Consider the following 22758-nt stretch of genomic DNA (forward strand, 5'->3'; position numbering starts at 1 on the left):
AACACAAAGCCCCGTGATGACACTAGAACGGTTCAAAATAGTGGGGTTATGTTCGTTGCATCAACAATGCATGTGGCTAGTGCGAAAGACAAAAACCCGATAATTGCTGACATGTCCTTCTATGGTGTGATTCAAGGAATATGGGAAGTCAGTTACAACACTTTTGGGGTCACACTGTTTAGATGTGACTGGGTCGATACGAAGAATAGAGTACGAGTAGACGATCTTGGATTCACACTAGTTGACCTCAATCGTATAGGTCACTATTCAGATTCATTCATATTAGCATCACAAGCAAGACAAGTGTTCTATGTTAAAGATCCCAGTGATGACAGATGGTCCGTCGTTGTGAAGCCACAAGAAAAAGATTTTGTTGATAATTGTTACAACGACGAGCTAGGCGATACATCCCTCCATTGTTCGGTAATTTTAGAATGTCCAGCAGACATGACTAGAGAAGATGAAGAGATCCCATATATCAGGGTCGACTGTGAAGGCACTTGGGTAAACACATAAACATTTGGTAATATAATGTTTCTCCAAAGTTTCCCATCATTCATTCTAGTCATTGAAAAACATTCATTTTAAGCCTAATAAATAATATTATTGTTTCTTTCTTTGCAGGACACTTTTAATTCCAATCTGGAAGACCTACTTGTAGTATTCAATAGTCCACTTGACAATTCATAGCTTTGTTTTTTAGTATTTCCATTGAGCGATTAGTGATACTTGTAAATATTTTCTTTTACGTCTAATAACAAACTTATCAAATCTTCATGTATGTTGATCTATATGTTCTGTCAACTTTCTGATGGATCTCACTAATGGATTATTGTTGTTTATGATTATTGTTTTTCATTTTCATTTTGCCTAAATAATTGATATGTTGATGAATAGTGTATTATACTGAAAATTATGTGTCATTTCATGCAGGTGGACCATCACTTACCAAACAATGACACTTGCAAAACAAGCTAGATTAGAAGCTGGTTGCTCGAGCATACCGAGTACCGAGGGAGTCATTAATAAAGGTAAAGGTACACGTGGACCTACAGGAATCACACGGGTTAGTTGTGATGGACACAAGAGAGTGGTTGAATACAATGAGCTCGGTCAGCCCATTGGTGAAAGTGCAACCAAGTTAAAGAGTTTCATTGGAACAACCGTGCGGGTTCATGTTCCGATCAGTTACCATTCCTGGAACGATGTACCTACAGAGCTCAAAGATAAAATTTACGAACTAATTGAGGTAATTTTCTGACCTTTAGTTAGTAACGTTGTTCGCATTTTGTCACTAACGTTCATTATATAATGTAATTTAATAGGGTGGCTTCGTAGTAGACCCCAGATCCGAAAAGAGTATTTTACAAAATGCGAGTGTATGTTTTCGAAACGTCGCTAACTACAAAGCATGTATTACCATATAAGAAAGATTTAGAGAAACTAAAAAACCCACAAACAGAATACTCTTTCATCGATCGTGAGCATTGGAACATATTTGTTGCTTCCAGATTAACTGAACAGTTTGAGGTAACTATAATCACCATTCTCTTCATTCATATATGACAGTTATTATACTAAAATGTAGTTTATGTGTGAAGATGGTTTAGCAACAAGGGTCGTGAGCGGAGAAAGAACAACAAGTACAACCACCAAATGTCGCGAAAAGGTTATGCAAACCTTACCGAAGAGATTGTACGCAAGGAATAGTATATATAAGTTCGAATAATGCAACATGTAATGCATTATAACTAATCATAATGTTCTTTCCTTTTTCAGAAAGCAAGCACATCTAATGGTGAGTTAATTTATCGTGCTTTAGTATGGAAGAAAGCACGAACTACTAAAGATGGAGAAATTCCAGACATAGACACAAAGGAGGTGGCCAATAAAATTATAAGTACTTTCCTCTTGTAAGGGTGTTTTTTTTTTGTACTTACTAAAAATACTATAACCTTTTCATGATAGGACAACCTACTTGTTTCAAAACGTGCGTCTCATTCAATGGACAACGTAACTTGTGATATATTATCGCAAGCCATTGGAGGGAATGATCCACCAGGAAGGATTCGAGGGGTGGGTCAATACGTCACACCGAGTAAATACTTCGACACTGCAAGAGAAAAATGAAAGAAGGTCGGTAAAGAAGAAGATTATGCTGAAGAGCGAACGAGAATGGCTGCTCGTATCTTAGAACTGGAAGTGGAATTAATGAAGCATAAGAGGGTTCCTGAAGTGGCCACAAAGGGAGAAACTGACGAGAGCAAGATCAAGAGTCAAATGGCTTCTAAAAGCATTGACACGTCAGATGATGCAAATGACCATGACGTAAAAGAAGAAAATAGACAAGTTCTAGAAGACTTGACAATAGAGGACTTGACAATAGAAAAAAAAAAGATAAGGTAGAAGGCATCTACTTTTATTTTTTTTACTCAAACGTTATTTTTTTAATGATTAAATATCTAATCAATTAACACTTATGTGCGGCGAAAGTTGGTGAGGAGAACAAATATGTTTGTGCATCGATTGAGACTTTGACAAAAGTGAAGGTCGTATGAATTTGATTCCTATAGTTTCCAATTTCTCGGATGCAATATAGTAATATGATCATATTTTCTTTCACTGTATATTGTAGGATGGCACTTCTTGTCAACTTGCAATTGGGACTAAGGACAATGTTGTCGGTGCTGGAACTATTTTCGACTACGACATGGACGGTGACAACGTGAAGGTATCAGTAGACATGGTTACCGATGGTAATTGCTTCGTTCCTGTTCCAACAAGGGAAGGTAGGACTATGCTTTCCCAAGAAGTTGGTTCACAGTTGTTATGGCCTCGTCATTTAGTCATTCCTCTAGACAAGAAGGTAATGTGTTTTTCACAAAGGATTTGGTTTAAATATATTTCATATGGATGAGATTTTATGTTTGTGGTAGATGAAAAGCGTGTACCAAGCTGATCCGCAATTATCGTCATTGACACTGAATACAAAGAGAGCACCAGTTACACTATGATTATTGCTATGGGAACTTGATTATATTGGGTCAAAAATTCAAATTCACGTACCTGCTAAAGTTTTTGGGTATGAACAAAAATGTTGCATATTCCTCGAGGCACTCCAAGAATTTTGTCAAATGCAGCCTATATCAACCCAATGGATTGATGCATTCATGTTGTAAGTTACCTCTTTTGTACATCAATTACATAGTATAATAATGTGTACCACGCAGTAAAGTCGAGTATGCTGTTCATATTTGTAGTCACCTTTACAAAGTGATGGAAGAGAATGGAACATTGGGATCCTACAAGTTTGCAGACGCTGGCTCTGTTTCAGTTGGTATAAGTAAAGAAGATCGAGCATAGATCCTGAATGCTAGATTGTTTGGGACCGACCATCGTCAGATTTTGATGTTTCCATACAATTCAGGGTATGTGCAAAACTTTTTTCAGCTAATGCACCTAATGAACTATATGACCTTCATTCTAAGTTTAACTCACATTTACCTATCAATATAGAAACCATTGGTGTCTAATAGCCATCGATTTTTCAAGAGGCACTGCATATTGGATGGATCCTTTGAGAAACCGAATTAACAATGATGCCTCTGATGTCGTCCGGATGTATGTTGGAACTTTTATTTATGATAAAACAATAATGGGTTAATATGTTTCATATGAGACAATGATTGTATAACTTACGTAGTTTGATATGCATTCTTAGGGCTTTCGACATTTCGAACAAGAAGAAGCTTGTTTAGAGGACAATCAAGGTATGAGGAGTGGGGATTTAGTAGAAGAAATAGGTAAACATACTTTATGTTTTGCAACTGTAACATGGGTATTTTGTTCTTTTTCTCTAATGGATAGTGTCCGAAGCAAGGTGGCATTGTGGAGTGCGGGTATTATGTGATGCAATTCATGCGTGATATAATATTGTCAAGCAACAGGACAATCATTGAAGTAGTAAGTATTTCATTTTACCTTTTTGAACTACTTATGTTATTTACAATTGTTGCATATTAAATCATTTTTAAATGATGAATAGATGGAAGGATCAACCTCAACATACTCACAGGACGATTTAGATGTCGTAAGAACGGAGTGGGCTAAATTCGTAAACAAATATATTTTATGTTCCCAATCTCAAAGGTAAAATTTGTAAACAAGACAACTTTATATGCTTTTTTGTGTGGATTTTATTACAACACGTGCGTCGACTATCCTGCAGTTATGGTAGTCATTGAAATGCTCTTTTGTTGATTTTTAGACATATGTTTTAGGAATCATGTTGACATGTACTTTGGATCTCTGTTCATAGTTGTGTTGACTATCCTGCAGTTATGGTAGTCATTGATAAGCTAGCTATTTTGTTCAATCTGCTTACACATGTTTTAGGAACCGTGTTGACATTGTTTTGTTTTGTTAATTTCTCATTCACTTCGTTTACTTGTAAAGTTTTATTCGTAGCATAGGTGTTTGTGGAATGGAGGAGGTAAGTCTATGTTTAGGTTTATTAATGACCTTGGAAGTGGGGAGCGGGACGGTGGGAGTGCTAAGTTCATGTTTAAGCTCAACTTTGACTTTAGAAGGGGTGAGGGAGTGGGAAATTGGGGGGGGGGGGGGAAGGGGGGGGGGGGAAGATACCTTTATGTTTAATAATGACCTTTGAAGGAGGGAGTGAGTTGCTAATGTTAGAAATGACTTGGGGAGGGGGGGTTGGGACTAGGGGTACGTTTATGCTTAAGTTGTTCTTTGATGCAAACTAAAACATTGCTGGGTCTGTAAAGAATGAATCAAAACAAATTATTGCATTACTTATATATTATGCTTATGCTTATGAAGTTGGTGTTTTTATTTCTCTTTTGCTTCCCTTATGAATCTTTTACTAAGAAACTTGGTTGTATGACTTGGGTGGGAGGGGAGTGATACATTTATTTTTGATAATGACCTTGGAAGGAGTGAGTGAGATGCTAAGTTAATGTTTAAGTTTATAAATGACTTTGAAGGGGGGGGGGGGCTAAGAATACGTGTATGCTTAAGTTTTAAATTTAAATCAGAATATTGTTAGGTCTGTAAAGATTGAATTAAAACTTATATTTGCAACCATGTTTATGCTTATGCTTATGCTTATGCTTATGCTTATGCTTGTGTAGTCGGTGTTTTTCTTTTATCTTTTGTGTTCTTTATGGGTCTTTTATAAAGAACCTTGGTTGTATGAACTTTGGACGTTTATGTTAAAAAGTTCCTATTTGGAATGTACTTAATGTTTATGCTTATGCTTATGCTTATGCATTTTCCATAATGAAAGTTGACTAAGGTTCATTTTCTTCAATTTTGTAGGTAATTGAAGAATAGATGGATCATGGTATCGATCAAGTTCATTCCTACATTAGTTTGATTAAATTAGGTCGTACATATATTACAGTTAATTTATCTTTTGGATTATTGGAAAACCTCTACCGACAATGTAATTTACATTTTTTATTATCAATATAAATATCTTTCCAAACAAATGTGCATAATGTTAAAATTTAGTAATTAATTTTTTTGAAAGAAGAAATATATGACAGGAAATACGTGCTGCGAAAATGAATAATAACGACACCAAACATGTGTCGACATATAAGCCTTTAGTAAACAACAACAATGTCGTCAAAGCACATTTCTTGGCAAGAACTATGGGTAACGAAACATTTACAATGACAATATATTAGTGTCGTTATAAAGGTATTAATGATAATATATTCGGGTCGAGGTATAGATAACAGTGACACATTTGAAGTGTCAATATAAGGGTTTTAATGACAATATATTCGTGTCGAGGTATAGATAACGATGACACATTTAAAGCGTCAATATAAGGGTATTAATGACAATATATTCGTGTCGAGGTATAGATAACGGTGACACCTGATTTACGTCAATGTAAGTGTATTAATGACAATATATTTGTGTCAATGTATAGCTAATGGTGACACAATTAAAGCGTTAATGTAAGAGTATTAATGACAGTATATTAGTGTCGAGATATAGATAACGGCGACACCTGATTTACGTCAATGTAAGTGTATTAATGACAATATATTTGTGTCAATGTATAGATAACGGTGACACAATTACAGCGTCAATGTAAGAGTATTAATGACAGTATATTAGTGTCGAGGTATAGATAACGGCGACACCTGATTTGCGTCAATGTAAGTGTATTAATGACAATATATTTCTGTCAAGGTATAGATAACGGTGACACATAATTTGCGTCAATGTAAGAGTATTAATGACTCTATATTGGTGTCGTTTTATAGATGACAGTGACATATTTATTACGTCAAGGTAAAGGTATTAATGACATAATTTTAGTGTCATCGAATCATATTTAACGACACATTTTCCAAAGTGTCGTTAAAGAGCTTTTCTTGACAGTGGCTTCAATGACGCGAAAAGTGTGTCGTTGAAACTCTTTATGACACATATTTTGCGTCGTTGAAACCCAAATTTGTAGTAGTGGAGATTTTTCTATTTTTTTTTTCATTTCAAATAATAGAAGTAAAGTTTGTTATGCTCTATTAGGAATATGGCAAAAGTAAAGCTTATATTAGGAGCAAAAGAGATAAAGGGAAAAGAAAAATTAAATAAAGGAGAAAAGAAAAGAAAAGAAGAAAGAGTGAAGAGAAGAGGTCAAGAAACCCATCCATCACCAACTTCATACCCATCATTTTTTCATCCAAAATTTAGAGCCAAATTGGGGAGGAGACTGAGTAAATAAAAGGTAGAAGGTTTGGAGAGATTAGAGCTGGAAAAGGCAGAGAATTTCAAGAAAATAGTTCAGTCATCACAGTTCTTGGTTTACACAACACACTTCTGATGTTTTCTTCACTGCAAGCTACACAAGAAAAATCCGAAGGTGAGACCTATCAGGTTTGAAAGCTAACTCAAATTCTAAAAATTTTTAAGTTTATGAAGCATATTTGAGCTAAATCAGATGTTAAGTTGATGAAAATTGAAAAAGAAGACAATTTACTGTATCTATGCTCGAATATGATATATCTTTGGTTTTTTCGAGTAGCCTCACGTGTAGAAGAAGAATTAGAAGCTCTATTTGGTATGATTGAAAACTTTATTCAATTATCTACAACTTTTATAAAGATCATTTGAGCCAAGTATGATTGGAAGTAGTTAATATTTAGGAAGAAGACGAAGGATTTCTGAAATCACAATTTTTTAGCGGTTTCTGTTTCTGGGCAAATCTAATTGGAATTTGGTCTTCACTCCTTCAAGTAAGTTGTAAAGAACATGCAAAATAAAGAGGTTGATATAAAATGCATTTATTTTGGTTAACAAATGATGAGGTATGAGCTTACAAAGCCGGCCTTTGAATCTGGAACTTTTAGGATTTAATTGTGATGAGTTTGATTTTATTCCTTAAGTTGTAATATATGTATGTCATAAAAGGATTAGGAAACCTAGCAGACCAAGTCTACAGACCAAGGATGTTGTTAAGACAATGAGTAACAAAACGAGTTATAAAAAAAAGATTTCTTAACCTATTATTTACATTTAAATGTTTTATATGCTTGACTAGAAGTTTACAAACGAACACGATTTCTATGAATAGTTTTTAAGCATGAGTTTTAAGTTAGAGATTACTTGATGAGATTTATATATTTGCTTGTGACTACTGAATTTCTGAAAAGTATTTCAGATAGTACTGATTTAAGCAAAGCATGATTTGTATTTAGCTATGATTTACAGTTTTCCACAAACAAGTTGAATATGTTCAAGTTTTAAGCAAGAAAAGTATAAGTAGACATGTTTGAAATGTTTACAAGTGATTTTTGAGTTTTCAACTACATGGTTGATATATTGAGCCTAAGGCTAGAGGATACCGTATGCACACAGATTATATTCCATTGTTCACGTTGATTGAACTCCATGACAACAATGTTGTCGTGCATGCTAGGTAGGTCCCACTACGATAAAGGCGATGGGAGTGTTGGGTGAGCCCCAGTACATCGTAGAGCTAGTAATCTGGTTGTATTGGGTGAACCCTACACGATGTAGTGATGTCATGTTAGTTATATAATTTTATAAGCATGCAATGTCTTGCAAGAGATTTACAAACATACTTGCGGCGTACTTAAGAAAGATGTTTACATTAAAATCATGAGTTTGCTTTGCTTTACATATTTATCTATATGTTTAATAAGTTTATCACTTGCTGTTTTATAAGCATACTAGTTTTATAAACTACTCACTCATTGAGCTTTATAATTCACCCTTTCAAAATATATTTTTTACTTTCTAGATAGAGATTGAGCTTCCGGTTCTTGATACATTGCCAAAGTCTGCTAGAAGTTTCAAGTTATATTTTTAATACGTGAGTGGAGTTGTACATTATGTCTGTATAGCCATATAAGTTTGGATTTCGTACACATTTAAGTAAAGTGTGGGTAACAAGTGTAATCTTATAAATGGTTATAATTTGGTTGTAAATGTCTTTAGTAGGTTGTGCAAATCTTGATGAGTTTTAGTTTGGGCTACACTGTATGATTATATTAAGTAGCATCAGGTTTTCGTTGTGTTGTGTTTGCATGTTATGTGTCTCTAATATAAGAATGGTATGTTTATCATGTTAAAGAGTTAAGCAGGGTAAACATGTATTGTTAGAGGAGGACGATGTTTGTTGACTTCACATCGTCTTATGAGTTAAGAGGAAATGTTTCGGGAGGGGGGTGTGACAATTGGACGTTGTTAAGGTCAGTCTTGTGTATTTTACAGAATTAGACTTGATGAAGCAAGAAAATACTATAAGGATGACCGACAAGACATTGCTTGTTGATGTTGATGACTTAGAGTACAACAATACCAAGGATTGAGAAAACATTATGGGGATAAAACATTTGTTGGCCTTCAGAAGACATTGAAAGATAAGAAAGGGGCATGCAAGTAGAAGTCTAAGAAGAGGCGTATTACGTCATCAAGTACACTATTTTGGATTTCTCTTTTGCCTTTCAAGTATATTATGTTTCATGTTATTATTATTTTTTTTTGTTATTTTTCTTGGTATCCAAAAACAAAAATCAATTAAGAGCTTCAATGTTATGGTTGTTTTGGGCTTACGAGACGATACCTATTTTATTTGGTAGGGGTGCAAATCGTCGTAACAACCATGCAATCCCTTGTTTCTTAAGGTGGTAATGCACATCTGATTGTTGAATAAGATACTTTGGCACGATGTATTCAATGAGCCTAATGTAAGTTTTGAAAATGCGTAATACATTTAGTATTTTCTATTTATATTATTTTAATATTGAAAACCATATGATGCAACTTGAGGTTCGAAAAAGTCTTACATGTTCGAGACATAAACACAATATAAGTACATCCCTGTCAATAAACATATTGTTTATGATGATATAATTGAACTGGATGATGAAGGTAGTCATGATCAAGGTGGTCATGATAGGGGAGGTCACAATGAGGTCGACCATGATTATGGAGGGCTTCAATCGAATGGTGATCATGAGGATTGGGAAGAGTTTTTGATGCAATCACTTGAGATCGATATGTTTGTGAGATGTGAAATTGATCTTAACGATATTCCTCATACTTTTAGTACATAAGAGCCTAGTACCCTTTGTGGTACAATCCCAACATTGAAACACATATTCATGATAGATCAAATCACGATCGACGACAAATTGACATAATGAAAAGTACATTTTGTGAGATGAAGTTAAACTTGGATGGGTTGAAGTCTAATATCTATTTGTGTTGTCAAAACTAGGGGATGTAAAGCTGAAGCTACAAACCATTATGACCATGTTGTGGACGATGTGTCGAGTAAGTTGTAGTTGTATCTATTTTTCATGTATCGTTTAGGATGTATCAATTTATTTTTTTTAATGTATGACGTCTTTTATTTTGTATGTGCAACATCATCATTGATCGAATATAACCTCGATAATGACCATGATGGTCATGAAGAGTAAGATGACTGTAGTGTTTTAGATAAGCCCTTTCATCTGCAAACCTTGATCCTTCTATTGTAGCATTGGTTGATATAGAATTGTTTGTTGCCACACACCCCTATCACATCATTGTCCAACCTCATCTTCCTTACACCACTACCACGACTCCGACACCACAACCACAACTATACATCACATTAAATTAAGGGAAATTGTATTGGGTGGCACAATAAAAATCCAATTTAACAATATTAGCACTAACATTTTCAATTTTGCAAATATAGCAACTTTTTAATTTTGGTTGATATTTCTTATTTTATTCTTTTTATTATTCCAAAATTGCCCTTCTTTGGTGTTTTCTTTTCCTCTTTCGTTTTTCTTTATTGTTTTCCTTCATTTTTCGTTTTCTTCTTCTCTTCTCTATCGTTCTTCTTCACCATTTCTCCTATTCACCTACTTCTCTTCTCGTCTTCTTCTGCTCTTCTCCACTGTTCTTCTCCACCGTCCTTCTCTTCTCTCTTCAGTTTCATTCTTTTAGATTTCTCCCTCTTCGTTGGCTTCTCTTTTTTTTTTTTTTTATCATCTTCTCCTCGTCTTCTTCTCCTATTCTTCTCATTTTTTCTTCAGGGAAAACAAGAATTATGTATGTATTTCTTCCCCTTTTTTGAAGCTCTAATATTATTTCTGTAAATTGCTCATATATTATTTATTAAAATTAAGGCTACGATTAATTCTTCCTCATCTCTTTTATTTGTTCATAATATCTTTTACAGAAAGGAACTTTGTAGATCAGTTTGGTTTTATTTAGTTACGTTCGATTCTGTTTTTTTTAATTTGTATCAGATTTTTATATCAACGGTATGATATACTTATATTATATGTATTAGTTGACTGATATACTTACTACGTGTTTTTTATTTTTCCAAAATTGTTGCAGTTTATTGTATTTATGGTTAAATTGACAGTAATTGTTTTTCAAAGTGGTCAATGGGATGAGCAACATTACTACGTGGATTACAAAACAAATTGTGTTTTGGTTGATAGAGCGATATCATCATTTGATTCTTTCGTGAACTTGATTCAGACTGAAATTCAGGTTGAGTCATGTATTGAATTTTCAGTTTTAATTTGTTGATTATAGGCGATAATGATGTTCAACATGTTATTAAGATTGTAAACATACCATAACAACTGTATCGACAATACATAAAGTGTATCATGCTTAGTGCATCAGGTGTATTTAATTAATTGAGTGTAGTGTGTATCAACAACATATCAAGTGTTTCAAACTAATAATATGTATCAACGAAGTTTAGCAAGTGATTAAGCATATTAAATCTATCAAGTATATCAACAAACAATAACAAGTGTATCAATGATATATAATATGTATCAATGATATATAAAGTGTATCATTCTTAGTGCATCAAAGTGTATTTAATTGATTGAGTATATCAACAGTTGAGCAACTGTATCAACAACATATCAAGTGTATCAAACTAATAATATGTATTAATAAAGTTTAGCAAGTGATTAAGTGTATTAAATCTATCGAGTGTATCAAGAAACGATAACAAGTGTATCAACGATATATAAAGTGTATCATTCTTAGTGCTTCAAGTGTATTTAATTGATTGAGTGTATCAACAACATATCAAGTGTTTTAAACTAATAATATGTATCAGTGAAGTATTAGAAAGTAAAAAAAAGTGTAAAAGCAGTACAGCAAATCAGGTGTATCGACGATATATATTGGTATATCAACGGTATATATTGGTGTATCAGTCGTATATATTGGTGTATCAACCGTATATATTGGTGTATCAACCGTATATATTGGTGTATCAGTAATGACTGAAGGGTAACTTCGTAATTTCGTAATTTTAAAATGCGGGTTGGGCTTCAATTTTGCTATTTTTGCAAATGTAAAAATGATGTGCTATGGGCCTAATTTATGATACTATAATTGTCATATTTGCAAGAGCCTTAAATTAATATTTGAACTTATCCAAATATTTTATTCGTTCATAAATTAATTTTGAATCAAATTAAATATTAAATTTATATTATAAAGTTTAATTAAAATATAAACTTTATATTTTAATGTATCGTCATGCATTATATTATTTCCTTAAGTGAATTTCCATCCAAAATATCATAACATCATTACCAATAATGAGCTAGGAAGAGGACCTACAGATCAAAAGCTTCAAAGATGTGAGATTAATTGATAAACTTATCGACTATATTAATCAATATTTGTTAACTGTGTGTACACTTCACTAAATGCTCACAATAATAACATTTTATTAAGACAAAACTAAAGTGATCAATAACACTTGCTGAAAATTACAATAGTAACACTTTATTAATAATGATTAACGAATCACATTTACTATCTATGAATTTTAGGACATAAAACCCAACATATCCTTCCCAAGAAAACTTGTTGTTAGACTTATATTTAGGTTTAGCGAAAAGAAAACTTTAATCATAGATTCCAGCTCCTATGACCTAGGTCAATGTGCAGAACGTAGATTCAATAGTATAGAGATTTCTAAACCCTATTCAATAGCTAGCGTTTGTGATTGTGTTTATCACATGACATTGTTTTACTTAATTATTTTCGAAATGATTACGAGGAATTTGAGGAGACAACATCTTGAGTTTAAATTTGTGGATTGATTTATGTTGATTCTCGTATATGCTTGTAATAGAGCTTTGTAATAAGTGGGTTTTGTGGCACATTATTGGGTACGGTGGTCAATTGTCTATGTCAATTTAGATTATTATGATAGTGATATTTTATTGATTTGATTCAAATTTGATACTAATTATCAAAATCATGTTCTCAATTGTATTGAAGATATTTTGATTGGTAATTTGTTCCACAAGTTAATTTTTACATGGGGCATGAGAACTTAACAATTTTAATCCATTTGTATATTTGAGGATCATATTCGATATATATATTTGATTAGTACATATTTGTATTCCCCTTTTTTATCAAGTTTCAATAATGCTACATGTGTTATTTTGACAAAGTTTATGCATGATTCATTTGAAAAAGAATATTTTGTTTGTGTAACGACCCAACTCCTTATACTGAATCGAAGTCATTACCAAATATAGAACAAGTGGTTTAAGTCATAAAAAAATTTCAAAACGCATACGGTTTAAGAAATTTTATTTATAAAATTTAAACAAGGTAGTCATGCAAAAATGTAAAAGCGTTCTGAAATCCTACTCGGGCCCTATCTACATAAAAGATGGTAAGTGATGAAAAGTACTCAAATTCAAATGCGAAAATCTGAAATAAGAATAAGCGGAAGCGGTAGTCCCTATGGCCCTCCACGGTCTCACTTCGGGTCGCTCGCCAGCTTGCCCTTGCCCTTGCCCCGTCCTCTACCTGAAAACATAAAACGAAGAGAGTGAGTATAAAAATACTCAGTAAGGGACCCACTACTAGTCCCACTAGGTGCCTGTTAACTTCCTGTTAGAGTCCTGATAACTGGTACCCAATCTCTGGCACGTTCCCGAACACGTGCAATCATGCGCTCCCGTAGGAACGTAACTCTGGTCTTCGGTGCCCCGGGGGACACCTAGGACAGTCGGGATGCGAGGACCCCGTCGAGTCACTCGAGTCATATCTATATCCATGCTAGACTGGCGTCCCGTCGGACCACACAGTCCTCAATAGGTGGTGATCCCGAAGGACACCCATGCAGGTACGACTCTAACAGATCAAGCTAACAGGTACCCTAATGGCAGTATACATACACATGGCATCAGCATATAACATATCATATAAATCATCTCTGCCCTCTCCGTCTCGACATTCGTCGTATAGCTATAACAGCTCTCGCCACACATAACAGGCTATAGTGTAACCATACCGTCATTTACATCATACTAACATTGATTTCAGGCATCGTTCCGTCCAATCCTCAACATGCAAAATTGGAGTATACATCATCTCATATTTCTAAGCATGGAGCTAGTAGTAGAATCTCTTACCTGGAGATTTACTTGACGAGTCCTAACCGCGAGGCAGTACGCTTTCCAAGCGACGAGGTCCTAACTGTTTAATATGCCAAAATTCGTAATTAGGTCGCCAACGACTATCGGTTCAAGACTCATTTGAAATAACTTACCCTAGAGAGGTTGCAGTGCTCGAGCCCCCCTGCTGAAGAATTCCCGCGCTGCAGCACTTACTTGGTCCAAGACGTCCCTTAAGGAAAAATGATCTAATTTAATTCCAAATTAAATTAACTAGTGCCCAAAATATTGAATCTTACTGGATAATGCCCAAAATAATTGATTTAATTACCAAAAATTAGGTGGAAGGAGCCAAATTAGTCCTGGCGGCTCGGCTGGAAGAGGACAGGGATCGGCTCGGCTTGGCGCAGGCGCGGCTCGGCTCGGTACAGGAGGCTACGCGTGCGGCTCGGCTTGCAACAGGGAGGAGATGCGGCTCGGCTTCGCGGAAACGCGCGGCGCGGCTTCCCACGCGGACGCGGCTCACACGCGGAGAGGGCTGGACGCGGCGCGGCTTCGGTTTCGGCTTCGGGCGCGCGGGCGTGGAGCGGCTCCGGGTTCGTTCGTCGGCTGGAGGCACGCGCGGCGGATCGGCTTCGAGTGGCGGCTGCGGGAGGCGGCTGTGCGCGGATCGAAGCGGCTCCCTTCGGCTCGATCGGAGCGGCGCGGCTGGCTGAACTTCTCAGATCGACGCGGCGCGGCGAGCTTCGGCTGCACAGATCGGCTTGCTCGATTTTTCCGACGCGGCTGGAAGCTCGGCGGCGGCTCGGTTTCGACTTGCAGGCGCGCGGCTGGTTGGCTTCGGCTGTCTCGGCGAGTTCCGGCTGCGCTGCGTCGGATCTACGCGGCGCGGCGTGGCTGGCTGCAGATACGGCGCTCGGCTGCGCGGATGAGGAGCGGCTCCGGATTCGGCTTGCAGACGCAGCGCGGCTGGGATGGTGGTTCGGCTCTACTACGGCCGGCTCCGAGGGTTATTTTGCAGCTGGCGTGCGGTGGCGTGCGGCGGCGGCGGAGAGTGGCGGCGGCTGTGGTGGGAGCAAAGTGGGGCTAGGGTTTTCTTGGGAAGGTGATGAGTTTCACGCCTCCCAATGCCCCCTTTTTAAAAGAATAAAAGAATAATAAAAAGATAAAATAAAACCCACACCAATTTACTTTCTTTTCTTCTTTTATTATTAATTTCTTTTCTACTTTAGTCCAATGGCAACTCTCCTCTCTCTCTCTCTTCATTAAAGCCACCATTGACCCTTTCCAAGGCATTAATTAATTTGTTGCTTCACAATTAATTAATTTATTTCACCCTTAAACCTCAACAATTAAATAACCAACCAAGGAAAATTTTAACCTTAATTAAGTGTAAGTCAAAATAAATCTCATTTCATAACCACTTTAGAAAATAAAATACTCTTGAGATGAACAATGGAACTCTAATCTACTGGGGCGTTACAACCTTCCCTCCTTAGGGAACTTTCGTCCTCGAAAGTTCTAATCCTCGAACAGCTCGGGGTACTGGGCTCTCATGTCCTCTTCTTTCTCCCACGTGGCCTCTTCCCCTTCATGGTTCTGCCAAAGGACTTTGACCAGTGGAATTTCTCGACTGCGAAGCTTCTTAACCTCCCTCGCCAGGACCTCGACAGGCTGCTCCTCGTAGCTCAAGTTCTCGCTAATCTGTAGTGGCTCGAAGTCCACCACATGTGTTGGGTCTGCGACATATTTCCTCAGCATGGAGATATGGAATACGTCATGCACTGCCGCAAGGGACGGGGGTAGCGCCAAGCGATAAGCCACGGGGCCAATCCGCTCCAGAATCTCGAACGGCCCTACGAAGCGTGGACTCAGCTTCCCCTTCTTCGCGAACCTCAGAACACCCTTCATGGGTGCAACCTTCAGAAAGACCATATCTCCCACTTCAAACTCGAGGTCCTTACGTCGTACATCAGCGTAACTCTTCTGTCTGCTCTGGGCTGTCAGCATACGAGCTCGGATCTTCTGTATGGCTGCGTTGGTCGTCTGCACTAACTCGGGGCCTAGCATCCTCTGCTCTCCAACCTCGCCCCAGCAGACAGGGGATCTACAGCACTTGCCATACAGAGCCTCGAACGGTGCCATACCGATGGTAGCCTGGTAGCTGTTGTTATAGGCAAACTCCATCAGATGCAGATGGGAGTCCCAATTTCCTGAAAACTCTAGTACGCAGGCTCGCAGCATGTCTTCCAAAATCTGGTTCAATCTCTCTGTCTGACCATCAGTCTGAGGGTGGAATGCCGTGCTGAAGTCCAACCTCGTACCTAATGCAAGTTGAAGCCCTTTCCAGAACTTCGATGTGAAACGGGCGTCTCTGTCTGAAATGATGGATACGGGTACTCCATGAAGTCTCACAATCTCTGTCATATATAGCTGCCCCCACTTACTGGCAGTGTAAGTGGATTTCCCTGGCACGAAATGGGCCGACTTCGTGAGTCTGTCGACCACAACCCAGATCACCGTGTAGCCCCTTAGGGTCTTGGGCAGTCCCGTAATAAAATCCATCGACACACTCTCCCACTTCCACTCTGGCACACTCAAGGGTTGCAACAACCCTGCTGGATGCTGCCTAGGTGCCTTCACCTGCTGGCACACCAAGCATCTACTGACAAAGTCTGCCACATCCCTCTTCATGCCCCTCCACCAATAGACACTCCTTAAGTCCTGGTACATCTTCGTACTCCCAGGGTGCATGGTAAACGGGGAACTGTGGGCCTCAGTCAAAAGCTCCGTCTTAACTGCGCTGTCTTCCGGCACACACAGGCGTCCCTCAAACATAAGGCCACCGTCAGAGGATATGGAGAAGTCTTCACCTTCCTCTGTCTCTACCACGCGACGCTTCTCTGCCAAGTAAGGATCATTCAGCTGAGCAGCAATGATCTTTTGCCTCAAGGTTGGCTGAACTGTCAACTGAGCCAACTGTGCGGTAACCTCACCTACTGAGACTGCAATCTCGGCTCTCTCAAAATCTCTGAGTAAGGGGGTCTGCTTGGTGATTAGCGCTGCTGAATGTGCCACTTTCCTACTCAGCGCGTCAGCCACTACATTTGCTTTGCCTGGGTGGTATAGGATCTCGCAGTCGTAGTCTTTCACCAACTCGAGCCACCTCCTCTGCCTCATGTTCAACTCCTTCTGAGTGAAGAAGTACTTCAGGCTCTTATGGTCGGTGTAAATCTGAATCTTCTCACCGTACAGATAGTGCCTCCATATCTTCAGTGCAAAAACTACAGCTGCCAACTCCAAGTCATGGGTAGGGTAGTTCTGCTCATGGATCTTCAACTGGCGGGAGGCATAAGCAACTACCTTACCTTGCTGCATCAGGACACAGCCCAGTCCCTTCTTGGAGGCGTCACTATAGATTACAAAGTTTCCCGAACCATCGGGCACTGTCAGGACCGGTGCAGTCACTAGCTTCTGTTTGAGCTCCTGAAAGCTCCTCTCGCATGCTGGGCTCCAGACAAAAGGGGTTCCCTTTCTGGTCAACTGGGTCAACGGGCTGGCTATACGTGAGAAGTCTTCCACGAACCTCCTGTAGTAACCTGCCAAGCCCAGAAAACTTCGAATTTCACTAACCGTGGACGGTCGAGTCCAGTTGGTCACCGCTTCAATCTTTGCGGGATCTACTGAAACTCCCTCACTGGAAACCACGTGGCCAAGAAACGTCACCTTCCTTAACCAGAATTCACACTTGGAGAATTTGGCATACAACTTGTTGGCTCGAAGGGTCTCCAAAACCTGGTGTAAGTGCTTCTCGTGCTCCGCCTCAGTTTTTGAGTAAATGAGGATGTCGTCAATGAAGACTATGACGAACGAGTCTAGAAAGTCCTTAAACACCCTGTTCATCAAATCCATGAATACTGCAGGAGCGTTAGTCAAGCCGAAAGACATCACAACGAATTCGTAATGTCCGTACCTCGATCGAAAGGCCGTCTTGGGAATGTCACCGTCCCTAATCCTCAACTGGTGATAGCCTGATCGCAGGTCGATCTTGGAAAAGACAGTGGCTCCCTGCAACTGATCGAACAGGTCGTCAATCCTGGGCAAGGGGTAGCGGTTTTTTACTGTCACCTTGTTCAGCTCTCGGTAGTCAATACAAAGGCGCATCGACCCATCCTTCTTCTTCACGAACAATACTGGGGCTCCCCAAGGCGACACACTGGGCCGGATGAAGCCTTTGTCCAGCAACTCCTGTAACTGGACCTTCAACTCCTTTAGCTCGGCTGGGGCCATTCTGTAAGGGGCCCTCGAGATAGGGGCAGTGCCCGGCTCTAACTCGATGGCGAAGTCTACTTCTCTGGGAGGCGGAAGTCCTGGAAGTTCGTCTGGGAAAACGTCGGGGTACTCCCTTACCACTGGTTCGGAAGATAGGGAAACTTCTGGCTCTCTCACATCCACTACGCTTGCCAAGATGCCCCAAGTTCCCTGGCTGAGTAGTTTACTAGCCTTCATGGCTGAGATGACCTTGGGTATACATACCATGCCTGCCCCCCTGAATTTGAAGCTAGCCTCGGAGGGTGGGTTAAAGACAACTTCCTTGCCAAAACAGTCTATATTTGCATGGTTGGCTGACAGCCAATCCATGCCTAGTATCACATCAAAATCCTGCATGTCTAACACTAGCAAGGTCACGTCTAACATACGATTCGCTATCTCTACCCGACATGCCTTTATTTGTTCTTCGGACAACAGAACCTCCCCAGATGGAGTAGAAACCGACAAAACACTACCCAAAGGCTCTACCTCCAAACCCACATGCTGAACGAAAACGGAGGATATAAACGAGTGGGATGACCCAGAGTCGAATAGCACAAAAGCATAATGCCCCAAAATTGGGAGCGTACCTGTCACCACTGTGCCAGCTCGCTCGGCCTCCTGCCGGGTGGTGGCGAAAACTCTCCCCTGCTGGGACGCAGAAGGCTGGGGCAGTGTCGTCTCAAAGGGTTTCCGAGGACACACATCAGCAGTGTGCCCCGGTTGTCTACATCTGAAGCAGACTCCACTTCCAGCTAAGCAACGACCTCCGTGGACTCTCCCGCAGGTAGTACAAGCGGGTAGCTCTCTCAGAGTCCTCCCGGCTGCTGCAAGCTCCCGTCGGTGTCTCTGGAAGACACCTCCTGACCTCAGTGTTCGCTGCGGTGCTACGTCAGGCTGCGTCTCAACCTTTCTCTTCTGTCCCAAGGCTGACCCTCTGCCGGCAGCCTTAGACGGATCGACTCTCTCAGGCAGGCTCAAATCCAGTGCTATACGTAGTGCATCAGCATGCGTGGCTGGGCGGAGGGCTCTAACAATGCCCTGAAGGTCTAGCCTGAGTCCTCTAACGAATTTCTCCGTCCTGGCAGCCTCATCCCTTACCATATCGGGAGCAAAGCGGGACAGCATATCGAACTCGGCGTCGTACTGCTCCACCGTCATGTCGCCTTGCTCCAAGTTTAGGAACTCTTGCAGCTTGGCGTGCTTCACATTGGCGGAGAAGAACTTAGCATAGAAGTTCTCCTTGAACTGCTCCCAAGTTATTTTGCTGACATCGCCCCCCAGCATTCTCTCAGCGGTCTCCCACCAGGCGGTGCCCCTGTCCTCCAAGAAGAAGACTGCACACTGCACCTTCTGGTCTTCTGGGCACTTCATGTACCGGAAAATAGTCTCTATGGACGTCAACCACATTTGGGCCTTTGTGGGGTTGTCCATGGATCCGTCAAAGGTCTTGGGATTATACTTCCTGAAATCCCGTAAGTGTTTCGCCTCGGCCGACAGTTGAACTGGTACTGGTTGAGCTTCCTCAGGGGCTGGAGGAGCGACGGCCTGAGCCTGAACAGGGGCGGCCTGGGCCTGAGCAGGGGCGGCCTGGTTCTGCTGGGCGGCAAGGAAAGGCGCCAAAGCAGCTTGCAGCATGTCCTGATAACGCTGCTCCATCGCGGCGAGATCCGCCTGGGTGACCGGTGCGTTTGGGTCGACTGCCGGTGCAACAGGTGGCGCCTCCGGCTGGCCACGACCGGCTCCTCTGCCTCCCCTACCACCTCCTCGGCGTGCACCCCTACGTGGCGGCATTCTCCCTAAAATTCACCAACAAACTTTTCACCACAAGAACTTAACACCCTATATCTAGGTCTTAGACTATTCAGGCAAAATTGTAATCTTAACATTAGCAAGGCTTTAGACATACCTGGCGAGTGCCGAAGGACCGTATAGCCATAGGGTGAAGTAAAACCAAAACAAAAAAAATGACTTACATCGTAGGTCAGTCTACAGAACCTAAAACACTGTGCTCTGATACCAACTGTAACGACCCAACTCCTTATACTGAATCGAAGTCATTACCAAATATAGAACAAGTGGTTTAAGTCATAAAAAAATTTCAAAACGCATACGGTTTAAGAAATTTTATTTATAAAATTTAAACAAGGTAGTCATGCAAAAATGTAAAAGCGTTCTGAAATCCTACTCGGGCCCTATCTACATAAAAGATGGTAAGTGATGAAAAGTACTCAAATTCAAATGCGAAAATCTGAAATAAGAATAAGCGGAAGCGGTAGTCCCTATGGCCCTCCACGGTCTCACTTCGGGTCGCTCGCCAGCTTGCCCTTGCCCTTGCCCCGTCCTCTACCTAAAAACATAAAACGAAGAGAGTGAGTATAAAAATACTCAGTAAGGGACCCACTACTAGTCCCACTAGGTGCCTGTTAACTTCCTGTTAGAGTCCTGATAACTGGTACCCAATCTCTGGCACGTTCCCGAACACGTGCAATCATGCGCTCCCGTAGGAACGTAACTCTGGTCTTCGGTGCCCCGGGGGACACCTAGGACAGTCGGGATGCGAGGACCCCGTCGAGTCACTCGAGTCATATCTATATCCATGCTAGACTGGCGTCCCGTCGGACCACACAGTCCTCAATAGGTGGTGATCCCGAAGGACACCCATGCAGGTACGACTCTAACAGATCAAGCTAACAGGTACCCTAATGGCAGTATACATACACATGGCATCAGCATATAACATATCATATAAATCATCTCTGCCCTCTCCGTCTCGACATTCGTCGTATAGCTATAACAGCTCTCGCCACACATAACAGACTATAGTGTAACCATACCGTCATTTACATCATACTAACATTGATTTCAGGCATCGTTCCGTCCAATCCTCAACATGCAAAATTGGAGTATACATCATCTCATATTTCTAAGCATGGAGCTAGTAGTAGAATCTCTTACCTGGAGATTTACTTGACGAGTCCTAACCGCGAGGCAGTACGCTTTCCAAGCGACGAGGTCCTAACTGTTTAATATGCCAAAATTCGTAATTAGGTCGCCAACGACTATCGGTTCAAGACTCATTTGAAATAACTTACCCTAGAGAGGTTGCAGTGCTCGAGCCCCCCTGCTGAAGAATTCCCGCGCTGCAGCACTTACTTGGTCCAAGACGTCCCTTAAGGAAAAATGATCTAATTTAATTCCAAATTAAATTAACTAGTGCCCAAAATATTGAATCTTACTGGATAATGCCCAAAATAATTGATTTAATTACCAAAAATTAGGTGGAAGGAGCCAAATTAGTCCTGGCGGCTCGGCTGGAAGAGGACAGGGATCGGCTCGGCTTGGCGCAGGCGCGGCTCGGCTCGGTACAGGAGGCTACGCGTGCGGCTCGGCTTGCAACAGGGAGGAGATGCGGCTCGGCTTCGCGGAAACGCGCGGCGCGGCTTCCCACGCGGACGCGGCTCACACGCGGAGAGGGCTGGACGCGGCGCGGCTTCGGTTTCGGCTTCGGGCGCGCGGGCGTGGAGCGGCTCCGGGTTCGTTCGTCGGCTGGAGGCACGCGCGGCGGATCGGCTTCGAGTGGCGGCTGCGGGAGGCGGCTGTGCGCGGATCGAAGCGGCTCCCTTCGGCTCGATCGGAGCGGCGCGGCTGGCTGAACTTCTCAGATCGACGCGGCGCGGCGAGCTTCGGCTGCACAGATCGGCTTGCTCGATTTTTCCGACGCGGCTGGAAGCTCGGCGGCGGCTCGGTTTCGACTTGCAGGCGCGCGGCTGGTTGGCTTCGGCTGTCTCGGCGAGTTCCGGCTGCGCTGCGTCGGATCTACGCGGCGCGGCGTGGCTGGCTGCAGATACGGCGCTCGGCTGCGCGGATGAGGAGCGGCTCCGGATTCGGCTTGCAGACGCGGCGCGGCTGGGATGGTGGTTCGGCTCTACTACGGCCGGCTCCGAGGGTTATTTTGCAGCTGGCGTGCGGCGGCGTGCGGCGGCGGCGGAGAGTGGCGGCGGCTGTGGTGGGAGCAAAGTGGGGCTAGGGTTTTCTTGGGAAGGTGATGAGTTTCACGCCTCCCAATGCCCCCTTTTTAAAAGAATAAAAGAATAATAAAAAGATAAAATAAAACCCACACCAATTTACTTTCTTTTCTTCTTTTATTATTAATTTCTTTTCTACTTTAGTCCAATGGCAACTCTACTCTCTCTCTCTTCATTAAAGCCACCATTGACCCTTTCCAAGGCATTAATTAATTTGTTGCTTCACAATTAATTAATTTATTTCACCCTTAAACCTCAACAATTAAATAACCAACCAAGGAAAATTTTAACCTTAATTAAGTGTAAGTCAAAATAAATCTCATTTCATAACCACTTTAGAAAATAAAATACTCTTGAGATGAACAATGGAACTCTAATCTACTGGGGCGTTACAGTTTGATCATTAATTTTTTTGAAGATGAAAAGTATTATAATTACTTTTATAAAAT

General features: G+C 40.9%; 1 protein-coding gene and 1 long non-coding RNA gene across 6 annotated transcripts; one reads left to right on the forward strand and one right to left on the reverse strand.

Moving 5' to 3' along the window:
* The first annotated feature begins 6646 nt into the window (after positions 1 to 6646).
* On the forward strand, positions 6647 to 9254 carry LOC103500328 (uncharacterized). Of its 2 annotated transcripts, none has more exons than XR_007815865.1 (2): positions 6647 to 6904; positions 8639 to 9254. It is a non-coding gene; the product is annotated as an uncharacterized LOC103500328 (long non-coding RNA). The 2 variants fall into 2 exon arrangements; XR_001764151.2 differs by having other exon boundaries at positions 8779 to 9254.
* Positions 9255 to 13141: 3887 nt separating this feature from the next.
* Positions 13142 to 22235, reverse strand: LOC127144288 (uncharacterized). Of its 4 annotated transcripts, none has more exons than XR_007815909.1 (4): positions 21553 to 22235; positions 14126 to 14202; positions 13989 to 14052; positions 13142 to 13380 (listed from the first exon to the last, which is right to left on the reverse strand). XR_007815909.1 is itself a non-coding variant. In XM_051080020.1 (2 exons), exons 1-2 carry the CDS (start codon positions 19938 to 19940, stop codon positions 13331 to 13333), a joined length of 1119 nt encoding a protein of 372 aa, XP_050935977.1. In that variant the 5' UTR covers positions 19941 to 20036; the 3' UTR covers positions 13142 to 13330. The 4 variants fall into 4 exon arrangements, 1 of the variants encoding a protein (XP_050935977.1); XR_007815908.1 differs by lacking the exon at positions 21553 to 22235 and adding an exon at positions 14302 to 14905; XM_051080020.1 differs by lacking the exons at positions 13989 to 14052; positions 14126 to 14202; positions 21553 to 22235 and adding an exon at positions 18872 to 20036.
* Between the last annotated feature and the right edge of the window lie 523 nt (positions 22236 to 22758).

The sequence above is a fragment of the Cucumis melo genome, chromosome 12 (assembly GCF_025177605.1).
Source record: "Cucumis melo cultivar AY chromosome 12, USDA_Cmelo_AY_1.0, whole genome shotgun sequence".
Classification (NCBI taxonomy): domain Eukaryota; kingdom Viridiplantae; phylum Streptophyta; class Magnoliopsida; order Cucurbitales; family Cucurbitaceae; genus Cucumis; species Cucumis melo.

Bases quoted from the DNA above. Each gene is read 5' to 3' on its own strand.
- LOC127144288 (XM_051080020.1), bottom strand. From the start codon at position 19,940: ATGGAGCAGCGTTATCAGGACATGCTGCAAGCTGCTTTGGCGCCTTTC. The intron at 13,381-18,871 runs GTACGCTCCCAA...TTATGTTTTCAG, and splicing joins AGCTGGCACAGTGGTGACAG to GTAGAGGACGGGGCAAGGGC.